Source organism: Coregonus lavaretus (genome assembly GCF_964263955.1).
Source record: "Coregonus lavaretus genome assembly, chromosome: 3".
NCBI classification, from domain to species: domain Eukaryota; kingdom Metazoa; phylum Chordata; class Actinopteri; order Salmoniformes; family Salmonidae; genus Coregonus; species Coregonus lavaretus.
The window spans coordinates 66,012,916-66,034,539 of record NC_139990.1 but is presented as its reverse complement, the minus strand read 5'-3'; the positions used below and the strand labels follow the sequence as shown (position 1 = coordinate 66,034,539).

The following is a 21,624-nucleotide window of genomic DNA, read 5'->3' as shown; positions in this document are numbered from 1 at the left end:
CTCTCTCTCTCTCTCTCTCTCTCTCTCTCTCCGTGTCTGTCTCCTCCTGCATGCTCTTGTAAGTGCTCTATAAATACACCGTCATGCTAATGAAGTATCCAACAGTGTCTGTCCATCTTCCTCTACTCCCCTTCCCTTCCTTCCCACCATCTGTCTCACCGTGGAGCTTTCTACACCCTGTCCTCTCTCTTTCTCTCCCCTCCTCTCTCTCTGTCTTTCTCTCTCCATCTCTCTGTGTGACAACATGATGAAGTTGCATTCATTATTCAGCGCAGCAAATGAGTGGCTATATTTAGGTGTATTTATACTTTATTGCTGTGTTGGCTGTGTTAGCACTGAGAGCACACTGTTGGACTGAGTGAGTGATCTTGACCTATCTCACTCCACTGTGGGAAGAGCTCATAAATCTGTACATTATGCACAGGGTTATGGCAGAGTAAGTTCTGCTCTCATACTGTCCCTATATAGCGCATGGAGCCAGTACATATTAGTAACAACTAGTGGCAGAAGCACTACTCACTGAACTGCTTTAGGTGAGGTTTTTGTTACTAGATGAATAGTGTACATATGAAGGTTGGTGTATGTCATTGTTTGGTCACTGGTTTAGATGGATACATGGATTGTCCTTGTCAATGGTTATGAATTATGTGTTTGATAAGACCTTCCCATTAGGAATGTTGGTTCCTCCCATGCACTTGAGGTTTTTGTTTTACGATATAATGACTGTACTACTGTATAAAGACTGTTTAGAACTAACTTCCCTCTCTCTCTTCCTTTCATTATCTTCTTATTTCATCCTTTAATCTCTCCCTCCCTCCCTCCCTCCCTCCCTCCAGATCCAGTAATGGCACAGCTATTGTTTCTTATAATTCTGTATGCTGTGCCATCTCTTGTTGTGGCCATACATAATTCAACAACTGGAGGTAATTATTGTGTTTGTGTGTGTACACGTGCGTGCAATGTGTGTTTGTGTAAGTGTGTTAGCAGTTTGAAATACCGTAGAGATTGCTAAATGAAGCATCATCACAATGTTGCTGAATGCATGGAGGAAGGCTTTAGATGGAGTGATGATTATAATTGGTGTGTGATATATCTCATGACTGTAATGTAGACTACTGTAAGTAATTATTCTTCCACTCAGAATGTCTTTCGCCCATTTCTTTTTAGGCTGTGCCATCATCCGTCCTCCCAGAGATGGAGGCATCCGCTACAGAGGCCTGACACAAGAACAGGTACAGTACTCTCAATACCATCACAGTACACTCAATACCATCACAGTACTCTCAATACCATCACAGTACACTCAATACCATCACAGTACTCTCAATACCATCACAATACTCTCAATAGCATCACAGTACTCTCAATACCATCACATTACTGTCAATACCATCACAGTACTCTCAATACCATCACATTACTCTCAATAGCATCACAGTACTCTCAAACCATCACAGTACTGTCAATACCATCACAGTACCCTCAATACCATCACAGTACTCTCAAACCATCACAGTACTCTCAATACCATCACAGTACCCTCAATACCATCACATTACTCAGAATACCATCACAGTACACTCTTAGAAAAAAAGAGGTGCTATCTATAACCTAAAAGGGTTCTTCGGCTGCCCCTATAGGAGAACCCTTTGAAGAACCCTTTTTGGTTCCAGGTAGAAACCTTTTGGGTTCCATGTAGAACCCTTTCCACAAGGGTTCTATCTGGAACCAAAAAGGGTTCTCCTGTGGGGACAGCCGAAGGACCCTTTTGGAACCCTTTTTTTCTAAGAGTGTACTACCGCTGTTATCACTGTACTATCACTACTATCACAGTACTAACAAAAGCCCTTACATTAACTCCTTTAATCATATCTAACCCTAGATAAAGTACAAATAGCTCATATAGTTGCTTGTCAATTCTGACATTATCGCCCCTTTTGTTCTTGGCCATATCTAGTGGCTACCATGTTGTTATTGTCCTAATCATAGCAATGCATTGAAGCCTATCAGAAGAATAACTAATTAGTCAGGTGATGGACATATACAAAGACATAGCTAAACATCAATCTACGTAATCTATTTCTGTGTGCAGATCCGCAATGTGCAGATCCTACCAGTAGACTACGAGATAGAGTACATCTGCAGGGGGAACAGGGTCATAGTGGGCCCTAAGGTCAGGAAGTGCCTTCCCAATGGCACATGGACCGACATCATACTGCACAGCAGATGTCGTAAGTACTCTCTCTTTTATTTACAGCCTACCCGTTTGACTTCATTGTTACTCTATTGTCACACTCTAAGGGTAAGTTCCTCTTCAATGCCTGTCAGAGTGAATTTCACAATGTGCAGAGTGATTCCTGGATTGACTAGATTATATCACTGCCACTACTTAAGGATATCTCTGATGTATCATTGATCATTGTGCACCACTCTGCTCTGTAACGTACCCTGTTCATTTCATCAACAATAACTATGATGAAAAATATTTTTCCTGATGAAAACGAATGACGATAACGAGAAGCCATAACAAAATGAACAAAAACTGTAACAAATTAGTTTTCATTTTAGTTGATGAAAATGTGATGATACGAGAATTCCACGTGAGACTAATAGACATTCAATTTGACATGAAGCTCCTTTTAATCTGTTTTGTCCAATCATAAGCATGCATGCCTTTGCAGAATATGTAATGCAATCCTCTCATTGGCAGAATTAAAGTATTTCAGTTGCACGGTCTGATTGAGCTGGTAGTCCCCTGTAGCTCAGTTGGTAGAGCATGGCGCTTGCAACGCCAGGGTTGTGGGTTCGTTTCCCACGGGGGGGCCAGGATGAAAATGTATGCGCTCTGGATAAGAGCGTCTGCTAAATGACTTAAATGTAAATGTTTCTGCCCAGCTCTCACACACGTCACTCGTCAATCTTTTTAACTGATGCATAGCCAGCAGGCCACGACACTTCAATTTTAACTAACCTTAACTAGAAACAATAATGTTTAATCTTTCTTACTTTCATGTAGGCTATTTTTGCTTTGATCACATCAGATTGGAAGCTCTATTTTCCCATGTGCGCTGTTCTTCATCTGTGTTGACGCTCTCACGGTCAGCAAATGCCAGTGCAGTTTATTTCAGATTGGAAATATTAATGCTATTTGCTTAATATTAGGAGTACAGTAATCTCGCCGACCAGCTGGCTCTCTTTCTGTCGAACCATCTGGTTTCCGAGCGCCTCAGAACGGTACTTGACAGGAAGCCTATGGCAAGAGCGGACGAAAAAAACACAGGTTTTAATTGGCTGATCTCTCAGTGCCATCACCATCTAGCGCAAGGTTCTTCAATTCCGGTCCTGGATTGCCGAAACACTTCTGTTTTTTATTTCTACCTGGTAGTTAATTGCACTCACCTGGTGTCCCAGGTCTGAATTAGCCCCTGATTAGAAGGAGAGGATAAAAAACAGAGGTGTTTCGGCCCTCCAGGACCGGAATTGAAGAACCCTGATCTAGCGCAACCTCCCCCTATGTGTGCTGCAATCGGGGGCCATTATTTTTTTTGTGTTCGTGTGCAACAAAGACAACTCGGTTAACTCGTGCAATATGGATATTCCAGAGTCTGCTATATCTGAAGTATGTCAACAGAATTCAGTGACATCCGTGTACATCATATTACAGGACGGCTAGCAGAGTTCCGCAGGCTAGCTATAAGCATGAACAGCGATCGGTTCCTACTACCTCGGCCTCTGGGGAATTATTTCCTTGATGCACCATAACAAACACTTTTCTGCCTCGATTTGGAGCCACGCCTCATAGTCGTGTGATTCACTCAGAATTTGAATTGATTATCATGTCACTCAGTAAATCCCAAATGGTCCCCACTGTTTCCAGGCTCTATGCGCCAGCAATTCGAGCCAGGAGACGAGGTTAGGAGTACAGTAATTATTCTGGCATTGTTGGAAAGCTCAGATTCTCCCCTTTTAATAGGAATCACTGTTATTTACCCCCATCCCATGGTTATGATTGGGGGAAAAAAGATGTATGCCTAAATTGTTTAACCTGTAGTCAAGGCTTTGTAGCCTATATGGTAAATCATGGCTGGCATTGGTTACAATCGGCCACAATAGCAATGTGCCAGCTATATTAGGGGATAGTAGGTCTAGTTGGACAAGTCTATCTGAATGTGCACATGATGAAAGTTAAATATTAATTATTTAATGGGAAAGAAATACACTGACTAAAATGTGACTAAAATGAATGTGACTAAAACTAGACTAAAATTGTCCAGATTTTGACAATTGATAATAACTAAAACTAACAATGAATGAAATGACTAAAATGTGACTAAGACTGAAATATATTTGAAGACTAAAACTAAGACTAAAACTAAATTTAAAAAAGCTGCCAAAATTAACACTGGTACCTTAGTAGTCTAAGTTTCTACTCTGTTGCCAACTCCTTATAGAATTGTCATGCCATATACAGTGCATTCGGAAAGTATTCATACCCCTTGACTTTATCCACATTTTGTTACGTTACAGCCTTATTCTAAAATTGATTAAATTGTTCCCCCCACATCCATCTACATACAATACCCCATAATGACAAAGCAAAAACAGGTTTTTAGACATTTTTATTAAAAATATAAAACCTAAATATCACATTTACATAAGTATTCAGACCCATTACTCAGTACTTTGTTGAACCACCTTTGACAGTGATTACAGCCTCGAGTATGATGCTACAAGCTCGGCACACCTGTATTTGGGGAGTTTGCCCATTCTTCTCTGCAGATCCTCTCAAGCTCCGTCAGTTTGGATGGTGAGCGTCACTGCACAGCTATTTTCAGGTCTCTCCAGAGATGTTCGATCGGGTTCAAGTCCGGGCTCTGGCTGGGCCACTCAAGGACATTCATAGACTTGTCCAGAAGCCACTCCTGCGTTGTCTTGGCTGTGTGCTTATGGTCGTTGTCCTGTTGGAAGGTGAACCTTCGCCCCAGTCTGAGGTCCTGAGCGCTCTGGAGCAGGTTTTCATCAAGGATCTCTCTGTACTTTGCTCCGTTCATCTTTCCCTCAATCCTGACTAGTCTCCTAGTAATTACCGCTGAAAAACATCACCACAGCATGATGCTGCCACCACCATGCTTCACCGTAGGGATGGTGCCAGATTTACTCCAGACGTAATGCTTGGCATTCAGGCCAAAGAGTTCAATCTTTGTTTCATCAGATCAGAGAATCTTGTTTCTCATGGTCTGAGAGTCTTTCGGTGCCTTTTACTGAGGAGTGGCTTCCGTCTGGCCATTCTACCATAAAGGCCTTATCGGTAGTGCTGCAGAGATGGTTGTCCTTCTGGAAGTTTCTCCCATCTCCACGGAGGAACTCTGGAGCTCTGTCAGAGTGACCATCGGGTTCTTGGTCACCTCCCTGACCAAGGCCCTTCTCCCCAGATTGTTCAGTTTGGCTGGGCGGCTAGCTCTAGGATGAGTCCAAACTTCTTCCATTTAAGAATGATAGAGGCTACTGTGTTCTTGCGGACCTTTGATGCTGCAGAAATCTGTCGGTACCCTTCCCCAGATCAGTGCCTCAACACAATCCAGTCTCGGAGCTCTACGGATAATTCCTTCGACCTCATGGCTTGGTTTTTGCTCTGGCATGCACTGTCAACTGTGGGACGTTATATAGACATGTTTGTGCCTTTCCAAATCATGTCCTATCAATTGAATTTACCACAGGTGGACTTCAATCAAGTTGTAGAAACATCTCAAGGATGAACAATGGAAACAGGACGCACCTGAGCTCAATTTCGAGTCTCATAACTAAGGGTCTGAATACTTATGTAAATAAGGTATTTCTGTTTTTTATTTTTAATACATTTGCAAACATTTCTAAAAACCTGTTTTTGCGTTGTCATTATGGGGCATTGTGTGTAGAGTGATGAGAAAACAAAAATATTTAATCAATTTTAGAATAAGGCTGTAATGTAACAAAATGTGGAAAAAGTCACGAGGTCTGAATACTTTCCGAATGCACTGTATGTTCCATAAGGAGTTGGCAAGAGAGCAGAAACAGACTGACAGTTAGTACATGTCATGTAAATATGACCGCTATCATTCCCACTAACCTTCCTCCCTCTACTCTGCCCATCTCTCTTCCAGTGCTGCTGTGCCCTCGTGTGTGGACGTCCCTGGAGAATGGGAGGGTGGCGTTGAAGCCCCCTGGGCCACCGGTGGAGGGCACTGTGCTGCACTACAGCTGCCATGCTGGCTTCATGCTGGAGGGCAGGAACATCACACACTGCACCAAGCTGGGCAAGTGGGACTCACCCAAACCTGTCTGCCTCTGTAAGTGTGGAATGGAATCCCAATCTATTCATGTTATTCAATTGTGATGTTGGTGTTGATATTAAATGTTTTGGTTTAGTTTATAAACGGAAAAACAACACATACAGTGCATTCGGAAAGTATTCAGACCGCTTGACTTTTTCAACATTTTGTTACGTTACAGCCTTATTCTAAAATTGATTAAAGTGTTTTTTCCCCCCTCATCAATCTACACACAATACTCCATAATGACAAAGCAAAAACAGGCTTTTAGAATTTTTAGAAATGTATAACAAATAAAAAAACTGATATCACATTTACATTTTTACATTTACATTTTAGTCATTTAGCAGATGCTCTTATCCAGAGCGACTTACAGTTAGTGAGTGCATACATTTTCATACTGGCCCCCCGTGGGAAATGAACCCACAAACCTGGCGTTGCAAGCGCCATGCTCTACCAACTGAGCTACAGGGGACTACATAAGTATTCAGACCCTTTACTTAGTACTTTGTTAAAGCACCTTTGGCAGCGATTACAGCCTTGAGTCTTCTTGGGTATGACGCTACAAGCTTGGCACACCTGTATTTGGGGAGTTTCTCCCATTCTTCTCTGCAGATCCTCTCAAGCTCTGTCAGGTTGGATGGGGAGCGTCGCTGCACAGCTATTTTCAGGTCTCTTCAGAGATGGTCGATCTGGTTCAAGTCTGGGCTATGGCTGGGCCACTCAAGGACATTCAGAGACTTGTCCCGAAGCCACTCCTGCGTTGTCTTGGCTGTGTGCTTAGAGTCATTGTCCTGTTGGAAGGTGAACCTTCACCCCAATCGGAGGTCCTGAGCGCTCTGGAGCAGGTTTTCATCAAGGATCTCTCTGTACTTTGCTCCGTTCATCTTTCCCTCGATCCTGACTAGTCTCCCAGTCCCTGCCGCTGAAAAACATCTCCACAGCATGATGCTGCTTCCACCATGCTTCACCATAGGGATGGTGCCAGGTTTCCTCCAGACGTGACGCTTAGCATTCATGCCAAAGAGTTCAATCTTGGATTCATCAGACGAGAGAATCTTGTTTCTCATGGTCTGAGAGTCTTTAGGTTCCTTTTAGCAAACTCCAAGTGGGCTGTCATGTGTTTTTACTGAGGAGTGGCTTCCGACTGGCCACTCGGGTTCTTGGTCACCTCCCTGACTCCAATCAAGACTGCTCAGTTTGGCTGGGCGGCCAGCTCTAGGAAGAGTCTTGGTGGTTCCTAACCTCTGCCATTTAAGAATGATGGAGGCCACTGTGTTCTTGGAGACCTTCAATGCTGCATCATTTTTTTGGTACCCTTCCCCAGATCAGTGCCTCGACACAATCCTGTCTCGGAGCTCTACGGACAATTCCTTCGACCTCATGGCTTGGTTTTTGCTCTGACATGCACTGTCAACTGTGGGACCTTATATAGACAGGTGTGTGCCTTTCCAAATCAGGTCCAATCAATTGAATTTACCACAGGTGGACTCCAATCAAGTTGTAGAACCATCTCAAGGATGATCAATGGAAACAGGATGCACCTGAGCTCAATTTCGAGTCTCATAGCAAAGGGTCCGAATACTTATGTAATTAAGGTATTTCTGTTTTTTAATTTAAAAAAAACTGTTTTCACTTTGTCATTATGGGGTACTGTGTGTAGATTGATGAGGGAAATGTTTTATTTAATCAATTTTTGAATAAGGCTGTAACGTAACAAAATGTGGAAAAAGTCAAGGTGTCTGAATACCTTCCGAATACACTGTATATACTCCATGGAAACATACATAGACAAACCAACACCTTCCTAATATTGAGTTGCACCCCCCCCTTTGCCCTCAAAACAGCCTCAATTTGTTGTAGCATGGACTCTACAAGGTGTCGAAAGCATTCCACAGGGATGCTGGCCCATGTTGACTCCAATGCTTCCCACAATTGTGTCAAGTTGGCTGGATGTCCTTTGGGTGGTGGACCATTCTTGATACACACGGGAAACTGTTGAGAGTGAAAAACCCAGCAGCGTTGCAGTTCTTGACACACTCAAACTGGTGTGCCTGGCACCTACTACCATACCCTGTTCGAAGGCACTTAAATATTTTGTCTTGCCCATTCACCCTCTGAATGGCACACACACAATCCATGGCTCAATTGTATCTTTAACCTGTCTCCTCCCCTTCATCTACACTGATTGAAGTGGATTTCATGAGTGACATCAATAAGGGATCATAGCTTTCACCTGGATTCACCTGGTCAGTCTATGTCATGGTACATTGATATATTGTGAATATAGTTTCCATGCATTTATTCTACAATGGTGTATATGCTTTGTTTTGTGTGCAAATCATAGGGGTATATAGGTACAAATGATAAGCATTTAGCTTCTTTGGGTGAATGTCAATTTTATTTCCTTGAATCCTTGCATCCTCTCTCCTTGCCTCCTTCTCAAAACACAATGGCAGAGAAGATCAGAGGTTCCTCCCCTCAGTTCCTCTCATAATTTTCAGAAGGAGACAAGAAGGGAGGATGCGAGAAATCCAGGAAATACAATTGACATTCACCCCCCTGTTCTGTGTACTTCTCTTAAACAGGAAATTATAGTTCTGCCACCTGGTGGACACAACCCATATTTGATGAACAATTGTGAATGATTGTGTAATACCCCATGAAAGTGACATCAATTTTACATCTGTGTTGTCATTTTGTAGGCTAAGAATGGGCTTCAAATTTGCATCGTCAAATTAATTAAAACATGGTAATTTAATGTATAAGCTTTCGTATAAATTTACTTCAACGTATTTGACGCCCAAGAAGAAGCACGAAACCGAGAATTTACAACCATTTCATTTGGACTACACACCTGAACTCCAACTCCCACCAACCAGCTGTATATATCTCTATTTTGACAGCTTGCAGGTCTCCATTGTTCTTTTTTCATTTATTTTTTATTTTTATTTTTTGTACTGGCTGGCAAAATAACCCTGCGGAATCTAATATACAAAATATCAAACGGCCTGTAACTAGCAGGTTCTTATCATCCTGTAAGTCCACAGATTGACAGGCACACTCCAGCATGCTAACATAACTGCAGGAGATGTAGTTCAAATGAGACTTTTCTAACTTACTTCGCGAGCGTAAACTATTTTTATAAAAGGCATGAATCCACAAATACAATTTTATACACTGAACAAAAATATAAACGCAACATGTAAAGTGTTGGTCCCATGTTTCATGAGCTAAAATAAAAGATCCCAGAAATGTTCCATAAGCACCAAAAGCTTAGTTCTCTCAAATGTTGTGCACAAATTTGTTTACATCCCTGTTAGTGAGTATTTCTCCTTTGCCAAGATAATCCATCCACCTGACAGGTGTGGCATATCAAGAAGCTGATTAAACAGCATGACCATTACACAGGTGCACCTTGTGCTGGGGACAATAAAAGGCCATCATAAAATGTACAGTTTTGTCACACAACCCAATGCCACAGATGTCTCAAGTTTTGAGGGAGCGTGAAATTGGCATGCTGACAGCAGGAATGTCCACCAGAGCGATTGGCAGAAAATTTAATGTTAATTTCTCTACCATAAGAGAAATTCTCCAACGTCGTTTTAGAGAATTTGGCAGTACGTCCAACCGGCCTCACAATCACAGACCACGTGTAACCACGCCAGCTCATGACCTCCACATCCGGCTTCTTCACCTGTAGGGTCGTCTGAGACCAGCCACCCGGACAGCTGATGAAACTGATGAGTATTTCTGTCTGTAATAAAGCCCTTTTGTGGGGAAAACCTCATTCTGATTGGCTGGGCTTGCCTCCCCAGTGGGTGGACCTTGCTCCCAAGTGGATGGGCCTATGCCCTCCCAGGCCCACCCATGGCTGCGCCCCTGCCCAGTCATGTGAAATCCATAGATTAGGGCCTAATTTATTTATTTCAATTGACTGATTTCCTTATATGAACTATAACTCAGTAAAATCGTTGAAATTGTTGCATGTTGCATTTATATTTTTGTTCAGTATCTATATTTTCAATGACTGCGTTTTCCTGAATTTTATGATATAATCTTGAAGCCCATTCAAGAGATTTTGGGACATGATCCGGAAGTAAAGCGGAAGTGGCCGTCACTTCCACAGGGTATACAGACAGTACAGTAAAGTAGGATACAGTGGGCCTACATACTGATGGCAATGTAAGGAGCATGGAGTACTGTAATGTGTAATGAGTAACGTGTATAATGCATCAATCCGCGAAGAATTGCATTCACATATGCTACCTGTCACCAAATCATGTTTACTATTAACAAATGTAATTTTGTCATCTCTATTTGCTTGCCACAGATGACAGAAACTACAAAGGTAAGATAGATTGGTTTTGCTTGGGTTGTCTATGTACAGTGCGTTCGGAAAGTATTCAGACCCCTTGACTTTTTCCACCTTTTGTTACGTTACAGCCTTATTCTAAAATGGATTAAATAAAACATTTTCCTCATCAAGCTACACACAATACCCCATAATGACAAAGCGAAAAACAGGTTTTTTAGAATTTTTTACGTAAGTATTCAGACCCTTTGCTGTGAGACTCAAAATTGAACAGGTGCATCCTGTTTCCATTGATCATCCTTGAGATGTTTCTACAATTTGATTGGAGTCCACCTGTGGTAAATTCAATTGATAGGACATGATTTGGAAAGGCACACACCTGTCTATATAAGGTCCCACAGTTGACAGTGCATGTCAGAGCAAAAAGCAAGCCATGAGGTCGAAGGAATTGTCTGTAGATCTCTGATTCAGGATTGGGTTGAGGCACAGATCTGGGGAAAGGGTACCAAAAAATGTCTGCAGCATTGAATGTCCCCAAGAACACAGTGGCCTCCATCATTCTTAAATGGAAGAAGTTTGGAACCACCAAGGCTCTTCCAAGAACTGGCCGCCTGGCAAAACTGAGCAATCGGGGAGAAGGGCCTTGGTCAGGGAGGTGACCAAGAACCCGATGGTCACTCTGACAAAGCTCCAGAGTTCCTCTGTGGAGATGGGAGAACCTTCCAGAAGGACAACCATCTCTGCAGCACTCCACCAATCAGGCCTTTATGGTAGAATGGCCAGACGGAAGCCACTCCTCAGTAAAAGGCACATGCCAGCTCGCTTGGAGTTCGCCAAAAGGCACCTAAAGACTCTCAGACCATGAGAAACAAGATTCTCTGGTGTGACGAAACCAAGATTGAACTCTTTGGCCTGAATGCCAAGCGTCACGTCTGGAAGAAACCTGGCACCATCCCTACGGTGAAGCATGGTGGTGGCAGCATCATGCTGTGGGGATGTTTTTCAGTGACAAGGACTGGGCGACAGGATCGAGAGAAAGATGAACGAAGCAAAGTAGGGACAGATCCTTGATTATAACCTGCTCCAGAGCGCTCAGGACCTCAGACTGGGGCGAAGGTTCACCTTCCAACAGGACAACGACCTTAAGCACACAGCCAAGACAACGCAGGAGTGGCTTTGGGACAAGTCTCTGAACGTCCCGATCGAACATCTCTGGAGAGACCTGAAAATAGCTGTGCAGCGACACTCCCCATCCAACCTGACAGAGCTTGAGAGGATCTGCAGAGAAGAATGGGAGCAATTAGCTAAATACAGGTGTGCCAAACTTATAGCATCATCCCCAAGAAGAGTCGAGGCTGTAATCGCTGCCAAAGGTGCTTCAACAAAGTACTGAATAAGGGGTCTGAATAATTATGTAAATGAGATATTTCAGTTTTATATTTTTTATACATTTGCAAAAATTTCACAAAAACGGTTTTTACTTTGTCATTATGGGGTATTGTTTGTAGATTGATGAGGCAAAATAAATATTTAATCAATTTTAGAATAAGGCTGTAACGTAACAAAATGTGGAAGAAGTCAAGGGGTCTGAACACTTTCCAAATGCACTGTATGTAAAAGCTCAGTGAAACAAATGTTGCAAAAAGTTGCAATGCCTCTGTACAGCACCAGAGGGCAGTGGTACATCATTTCTAGAGCAGGATGCCTTATGCTGACCAGTAATTCTACTGGTGATGGATTTACACTGATTAGAATTAGAGCCAAGAGTAGAAATTACACAAAATATGCTATAGCTACAATCTCACTACATTTACTCAGTTAACTATCGATATAAAGACCCACTTCATTTGTCAGTATTTATATCATTACTGAGGGTAAATTGTTGTCCTTTTGGCGTTGACAAGATTATTATTTGTTTCACAGTTTTGTTAAAGATTATTGCTTCATTAAAGAGTCGAACTATTATATGCCTATTGTAAGACTCCGATTCTCAACACCTCTTTCAGATCGTACAATTTCACAAATGATTATTTAATGATTATTATCAACCATTAACAACAACATTACTCACTCATTTCAACATAGTCTTCTCCTGCGCCAACCTGTCCTATCAGTGCATAGAAAGCACATTTTCTTCCAAAATCTCCATGAAATGTGAACCAGACTTATTCTCTCCTTTTCATCTCTCATTCTCTCTCTCATTCATTCTCTCTCTCTCTCTCTCTCTCTCTCTCTCTCTCTCTCTCTCTCTCTCTCTCTTTCTCTCTCTCTCTCTCTCTCTCTCTCTCTCTCTCTCTCTCTCTCTCCTCTCTCTCTCTCTCTCTCTCTCTCTCTCTTCTTCTCTCTCTCTCTCTCCCCCTCTCTCTTCATTCTACTTTTCACTCAGTGTGGTATCGACTCCCACTTACTGCCTTCTCAGCTGGGTAAAGGTTAACACCCAGGCCTGTCTGTGTCTGTGTGGAGGTGTGGGTGTGTGGGTGTGTGTTAGCAGCAGTCAGAGGAAATCAGAAAAAGCATTCTCTCTTCGTGTCTAAGGCCCTTGTTCCTATAGGTTAACCAGAATGGGATGCCTGTATAACACTGGATTCCACCACTAATACAGTTGATATAATAGATAGCTCTGCAGAGGTGTTGCGACAGTGGTTTGTTTCTAAGGCTGTGGGCGACATTTTAGTCACACAAACGAGCACAGAGATGTAAAAAAAAATACTGTAAAACTCATTATAATCCGCAGTGTGATTTAATTTGAAGCTTTTCTTCAACGATGTGCCTTATAAGGAGGAGATTATTTAACCAGAGTTAAAGGAGCAATCTGCAGTTGCTACATCCACTTTTGGACATAAATGTATTATATTGATTATTGAAGAATTTTGCTTATAAATGCCTCATGACCTTAGTTCAAATTTCATACAGCATCAAAACCAAAATACAGTATAATCTTGTTTTTGTCCATTCTTTATAAACAATGTAATGTAAACAAACACTGTATAGCCTAAAACATAAAACTATAATTGTATATCATGGATAGTCGTCCCTGCATCCATAGCTCTGTCTATGAATTTGAGAGTGGTTACATTTCTCCAGCCCCATCCCTCAGTTATTTACCAAAACCAGTGGCGAGGTGACCGCTTTGATTTTGTTTTTGTTTGAATTGCAGATTGCCCTTTTAAGTAAACTGTACGACACACAGCATCCAATTGAGAGTTGCAGTATTTGGAACTAGCGTTGTATTATTTGCCATACTGTCTATTCAAAATGTATTTTTTTTTGCACAGTGCCCTTGTCGTGATAAATGTCGGCCCTGTATGTGTTGTTCAGTGTTTGCTGGCATATAGATGGCCGCATAATGGAATAGCATTTAAATATCAGGTGTGAATAATAGATGGCATGCTGCGGAGTTCCGGGGGGATATAGATCAGACAGGTGATCTAGAGAGAGAGACAGAGACAGACAGACAGACAGACAGACAGACAGACAGACAGAGAGAGAGAGAGAGAGAGAGAGAGAGAGAGAGAGAGAGAGAGAGAGAGAGAGAGAGAGAGAGAGAGAGAGAGAGAGAGAGAGAGAGAGAGAGAGAGAGAGAGAGAGAGAGAGAGAGAGAGAGAGAGAGAGAGAGAGAGAGGAAGGAGTTCTACGTCAATGTGGGCTACAGATGGCTCAATAGCTCAGTGGGTTGGAGGTTGGAACATACACGGTGTTGGCTGGCAACACAAGGGCTGTGAGTTGAATTGCCTCTTGTGCCAAGTATACTGAATAACAGTTAGTAGCTTTGGGTCTGCTATTGACTATTACTGTCAACTCCACTGTAATTGTATTTGAGGTGGAGGAATAAAGGTGGCTATTTCTCCATCACACAATCTATCCCAATGTGCACAATAAGAGTATTATTACAGTGATATTACACAGAGAACCTAAAACCAGCCTAATAGTTGAACAAAGGTGGAATGCATTTATCATTGGCTTTACTCTCGAGTCCCCAGAGTGCCAGTAGCTATTGCCAATGAGTCATGTGTTACATTTTAGCCATGGAAGAGTTGGAGTCAGAGGAGGGTAGCATTATTGACTAATTCTATAATTCTATTATAGCTGTTTCTGATTCTGTTATGGATATTGACCTACTGGGGGTGTGAGAGCCCTATCTAAGAGCTGACAGTGAAACGGTGGTTGCGTCCCAAATTGCACCCTATTGTTTATAGGACACTACTTTTGACCAGAGCTCTACTTAATAGGGAGGTATTTGGGACGCGGACAGTGCTGCATTGGCTGATTAAAGGGCAATGAGAGGAGGCTTTAAAGTGGACAGACGGTTCAAACAGCAGGTATGCTGTAGCCTGTACAGTAGCAGCTCTTGGCTATACATCACACAGACTGACTCCAGGTCTGCTTAGATGAAGGGAAAAGGAGAGCCAGGAGATTGATGCACTGACTGGTCCACTGCTTTTGCTGATTTCTCAAAGTAGCCCCTGAGGCATTTTATGGTCTTTTTTTGTAGAGGCTTGTGGGTGGGTGAATGAATGTCCTTTCATTGGTTATTGAGAAACAACTGAGAAGCATGTGAGGCATTGTTGTGGTTGAAATCGATTTGGCTCACTGTCAATCTAAAGTCTATGTTGATTTGATATTCCAATATTTGATTTCTATCAGTTTGCACTCTATTTTCCCAGGTAAAGTTAATATAGTCATTAGATATTGATCTGAATAATGTATTGTTGCCAACGGAGAATTAGAGAGTGACAGATACCTATAAAGTTTGCCAATACTCTTTGATTGTAGAAACTAGGTGTTGCACACACACTACACATTCACCGACTAGCAAATATCATCAGAGTTGTCCTCGCTCATACACGCATGCACACACACACACACACACACACACACACACACACACACACACTCATAGCCTCTGCTGCAGTGGATTATATACCCTTCGCGTCTCATTCCTGGACACTTCGTTTCATCCATACAATTGGAAATACGGGTCGTTGCACGGACAGATTATGAAAAAATCCTGAAATTACGCACAGTGCGTTTTGCTTTTATTAACCAGAGAATAAGAACAATTCAAACGTTATTCGTAATCGGGAGCTCATTTTCTGCTGTCTGACTGGTGGCGCGCATACCTTTTGGTGCAAAATCGTGGTGATTATGAATAATTAGAAATAACGGACTTGTATTATTCGTTGCTGGACAGACAGTTTAAGGACAGACAGTTTTAATGTCTGTCCAATATTCTCCATCGCGATGGAAGGGGAAACTATCCTGCCTCATTAGCTTTTACAGCACTTGCATGAAACCATTCAACTTATTTGCTGGACCCAATTAATTGGACACCTCATCTTAGGTTTTGGAATTATTGAAATCTGCCTGCTGAACGACAAAAAGAGGCAAACATGGTTTCCAAACAAGTTATACCCTATTTATAAACCCAACATTCAACGTTCATAAAAACTTTAACTATTTGCGTTGTATATCATGCGCCTCTGCACTGACAAATTATCAGTCGAAACGATTAGTCCACTGAAATAATATGAAGAGCAGGCGAGCTAGGCTATTTCTTATTATAGGCTAACAATCTTTCACTGTCTGTTAGCGAGGCGAACACGTGAATCCACTTTTTGGAGAGCGCAAGGTTCTTGCAATGAAATGCTATTGCGATTAATTGCAAATTCACCTCAAGGCTCTCTAAACTTTCATTACAACATAATATCCTTTAATTATTCTAATACGAACCCAACTCCTCTGCAACATTCGGATATTGGTCCAATTCAATTTCCTGACCATGGCGGTAATTGGAAAAAGTCTGCGGCAATTATCGAGTGTTGCGTTCAGACATATTGCACTTCGAGCATTGCTTACCTTACTTCTCCTCTCCTGGCCTTGCCCGTCCCTAGGCAAGAAGAAACTCTACATCGGAGCTCTCTTCCCAATGAGCGGCGGTTGGCCGGGCGGCCAAGCATGTCTCCCCTCTGCGCAGATGGCTTTGGATCTGGTGAACAACCGAACGGATATTCTGCCGGATTACGAACTGGAGCTGATATACTATGACAGTATGGTGAGTAGATGTTGGATCAAATAGATCAATTGTTGTGTTTAAAAAGTGAAAGTCGCAGAAGAGAATACAACTTTATCTTGTTTTCTTACAAGTCTCTAGACTAGTTGAAATTAAATTAGACCCGTTTGTCTTCATGATATATGAAATACATGAACACTTCATTTCTATTTCAGTTAATAGCCTTTCTTCTTTACATATGTCTATACATTGTTAAAACTTGCCAACATGATATTGATTTCCTGCAGGCATACTCTTTTTTTTTTATTGCCCTTGTAGCAGGTGGGTGCAATAATCTAACAACTCAGCAGCATACTTATTTAATAGTGTCAAGGGAGTTGTGTGCCAAAATCCATATTATATTACCCCTTTTAGAATTGTTGCACAGTTGCCCATTTAATAAAAAAAAACAAGGCAACAGTAAACATGTCATCCCCCACAAACGATGCAGCACCCCTCTTGGGCCAATTGAGATATCACACGCAACTAACGCATTTCAGTTAATTACTATAGCTCCCGCTTTAGGCCAATCAGTGTAATTTTGTCAATGCCGGATCTCAATGGCAATTGACCCAAATGTCGTCAAAATCGCACGTGGCTAAAGTACGAACTAACATGGGTGGCAGGTAGCATAGTGGTTAAGAGCGTTGTGCCAGTAACCGAAAGGTCGCTGGTTCTAATCCCCGAGCCGACTAGGTGAAAAATCTGTCGATGTGCCCTTGAGCAAGGCACTTAACCCTAATTACTCCTGTAAGTCGCTCTGGATAATAGCGTCTGCTAAATGACTAAAATGTAAATGTAAACATACTTATGGACGGAGACCGATCCTCAGTCCCCTCACCGATTTCATGGTGCTGGACGATAAACTAAACTAATGCCAAGTCAGACACTGATATTGGCTTGCTGAAATTCAGCACCAAGGACAGCGTCAGTGCTGGTATAGGAAAAGTGAACTTTCACAATGAAACTGGACTACCACTACGCAACAGCTGGCTGCTAGGAGGTGATGTGTCTTAAAAATAAAAAAGACCAATGTCTATATGTCATACAAAGCACAGGGGACATTTCTTCAGTGGACAGAATGCAACTGCATTTATCTCCTTGGGATAAAATGTGACATATAGCTGACCGTCACTGTCCTATTTGACCACTAAGCTCCAATTACTAACCAGGAAATGATAGCGTCAAATATTTGTCGCTGCTTGTCTGTCATCAATCATTCATCATATAGGCATTTTCAAATGTCAGCACTATTCACTCGCTACACATCTATATGTTTCCCACTGTTTCTGACCTAGTTATTGCCTCCTACTTCCTCATTAGCTTTAACACACAGCCATCCTCCCCACTGGGTTTCCATATCAATCATACTGCAGGACAGATGCCTCCACTACACCCGGGCATACAGCACACAGGCATGAAACAGTTAACTGTGCTGTGACTGGTTAGGGAGCGGTACTCGCTTTGTTCTGATTGGTGTAAAAGGCTCTGCATTGGAATCCCATTGTAAAGAATAGGGAAGAGGGGAGAGGAGAGGAGAGGAAAGTTGTCATGGCAACACAGTTAGCGTTGAAACAAACAGGCTTAATATTTTTCTCCTTTCAATTAGATAAGACTATGGATGAATAGATATGGAAGATGTATGCATGTTGAGATTCAGGGTTTGAAATTCATATACAGAACATGAAGTTAGGCTGTGGACATATCAAATATACTGACTGAACATATTATTTACTTTGAAACAGCTTTGTGAATTAATGGTACTGGCCATAGAATATAATATATTCTAAAATCTAGATATTCTGAATTTATGGGATTAATCTCACCCATTGGTTGATTTATGGTTCTCTTTTTGTTTTGACAAACCAATAGATTTACACCTTTGTGAAAGACCAATACATGACTATAACCAAATCAATGAACATGTCAGACAGTGACATTTTCTTGAACATAGCCTGCATTTGTGTGCTAGTGTACAGTTATTGCTAATTACAGTTGGGTTTGATGAACCCTTTAAAGATCAGTGGATTGTGAACGCTTCACACCTGGCTGAAATATTAATGAACAGCTTATGGCATTAAGAGTTAAATTATAGGAGATGGAATTGAATACAGCTACTATTTACTTTCAGTTATTATCCAATCAACAGCTTGTTTGGTCAACTACCAAATATCACACAGGCAATCATAACACACTCTGTTTGAGCATGAGATTTAGAAATAAGCATCAACGTCGTCCAATTGTTTGTCTTCTTAATTGCAGTATAAGATCTAGGATTGGGATATCAATTATGAAGAAGGACTCATAGAGTGTATGATGTTCAATATTAGAATGTGTTCATTTAAACGCTCACAATAGTTAAAGTGAAGGTTTAAAGTGTGATCCCGTTTGCCTTGGAAAAAGATGTCTCATCAAATATACCATTACAGAATTAGACACTGAATAATTAAATATTAAGAAGATTTTAGTGTATATGAACTTCAACACTTACACAGTTTATTTGTAATGCAGCATATCTCTATCTATCTATATGGGTAGATCACTGCTTGTTTGTTTGTGTGGTGGTATAGGGAGAGAACATTAGACTATTTACAGCACATTGAGATCTATACACAGACACACCACTCACCCGCTCCAGACTGTTGCCATGGTTATATCAAAGCGAAGACTGATAACTTTGATCAATTATTAACTGTGATGGAGGGAGACAGGTAAAGAAATGGCGTGATGAGGTGCTCTCTGTGTAGGGCGCCGTCTTTCGGATGGGACGTTAAACGGGTGTCCTGACTCTCTGTGGTCACTAAAGATCCCCTGGCACTTATCGTAAAAGTAGGGGTATTAACCCCGGTGTCCTGGCTACATTCCCAATCTGGCACTCGTACCATCATGGCCACCTAATCATCCCCAGCTTCCAATTGGCTCATTCATCCCCCCTCCTCTCCCCAGTAACTATTCCCCAGGTCGTTGCTGTAAATGAGAGTGTGTTCTCAGTCAACATACCTGGTAAAAAATAAAAATAAAAGTCTCTCACTTCCCCGTTAATTGGCAGCTGGAACATGATAGGACTGAACATTATTTATGTGTCCACACACATGCATTATCTCACACACGTATCAAATTCATGTATGCAACATTTAACGCCATGACTCAAGTGGTTTTCGGACACGTGTGAAGTTTCACATGTACATTTTCCATTTGTTTTTCTTTTCATTGTTTTATTTCACCACTTCCAGTCTCCCATCCAGGGACCGACCAGGACTGACCGTGCTTAGCTTCAGAGGGAAACTAACAGTGGGATGCAGGGTGCTATGGTGCTGGAATGAATGTTGCAAAACATTTTTTTTTGTTAATTTACAATTAATTTGCGCTCGCATTTAAAAATGATTTCCTTGCAATATTTTGTTTTGCTATCAATATTTTTGGATTTATGTTTTGGAATATTAAGAATGTTGTTCTCGACTTCAGAAGTTTTGCTTGATATTAATGCCACAAACGTAGCTCGCTCACTAGAGGATTGCACCATATAACAACGCTGTTACTCTATTAAAAGTGTTTAAAGTGGCAATCCTTAATTCAAACATTAACAAAGTGCCACAGTTTTGGTAAAAAGCTGAGGGATGGAGCTGGAGAAATGCAACCACTCTTATATCCATAGACTACGCTATGGATGCAAGTACTGGCCATCCATTATATCAAAATTATAGTTTTAACTATGTTTTTAGGCTATACAGTGTTTGTTTACATTTACTTTGTTTACAAAGATTGGAGTAAATGTGGAGTTTTCTTGCATGTGAAACTGCAAATTAGATTGTCCCTTTAGATGTGGAATTGCAAGTTCACATGTGAAAAACAATCATGTGAAAGTGAGATTTTCACATGTGGTTATCTTACATGTGAAACAGCAAATGTGATTTTCACATCGCACTGTTTTTCATGTGTCAAACGGCATATACGATTCTTACATGTGAAAGTTTGTCAAATTTGCGGTTTCACATGTAAAATAGCCGTTTTCACATGTTGAGCTTAAATTTCACATGAAACCATATTTTCACATGTATTAAATGTAGAGTTCACATGTTAATGCCACCTTTTCACGTGAGGAGAATAACGTTTTCATCTCACATGTAAATTGCAGTTTGACGTGAAATTCTGCGGTTTATATGTGAGGTGAAAACGTTATTCTCCTCACATAGACATTTGACATCAGTTTTGTTTTGTAAGGGCAAGCATCCCCAGGAGTTCTCCAGGGCAGAGAAAAGGTTATGACCGCCTGACATGTTATCAGATGTGACAGAATAGCAAAACGTCACTTTCTCTTCCATTGTGATCAAGTCGACTCGTGGTATCATGATATCTAGATCATATCATACAATCTAGAGACAGTAGCAATAGACGACAACGTTTTAACAGTCAACCAACCACCATTGAAATTAACAGGCAATTTTTGCATCCAACACATTTGCATCTTGAGTGTGCTATTTCCATCTCGGAAAACGAACAGAGACAAACCAACACCCAAATTAGGGCCCATAATGTCCATTGTTAAATCACCGTTTTCCGCAACCGGATTGCTTGTGACACTCAACTGCAATGCATGGGAGTTCTGTCTTCTCTCTCTCCCCCTCCACAGTAAATCATCATTAAACTTGTCAGGCTTATTTAGATGTGGCCTCATTGAGGACTGGAATGGGGATGGCTTATTGGAAACCTTGGTGACAGGCCTGTGATGGATAATTTGTTCATGATTGGAACACCTCAAGCTTATTTTACATTCATTTGAGGCTTTGAATGTGTTCTGTTTGTGATATCTCCCTCCCTCTTTGTGCATTCATATTTTCTTCCTATCGCTTTTTGGACAGTGTGGTCGATTTAACTCTCTCTGTGGCCATCTTTCCTAATTTTTATACTGAAGCTCAATAAGGCTGAATATGGATCACTGTTCTGTTCGTCTT

General features: G+C 41.4%; 1 protein-coding gene across 1 annotated transcript in view; it reads left to right on the top strand.

The window, feature by feature from the left end:
* Positions 1-844: 844 nt before the first annotated feature.
* Positions 845-21,624, top strand: part of LOC311127068 (gamma-aminobutyric acid type B receptor subunit 1-like) — a gene marked incomplete at both ends in the record, with an annotated part of 41,788 nt that continues 21,008 nt past the window's right edge. Inside the window, 6 exons of the mRNA XM_084158817.1 lie at positions 845-923; positions 1,168-1,232; positions 2,093-2,231; positions 6,141-6,326; positions 10,642-10,659; positions 16,515-16,675. Of these exons, the coding sequence (XP_084014943.1) occupies positions 845-923; positions 1,168-1,232; positions 2,093-2,231; positions 6,141-6,326; positions 10,642-10,659; positions 16,515-16,675 (648 nt within the window). The remainder of the gene's footprint in view (positions 924-1,167; positions 1,233-2,092; positions 2,232-6,140; positions 6,327-10,641; positions 10,660-16,514; positions 16,676-21,624) is intronic.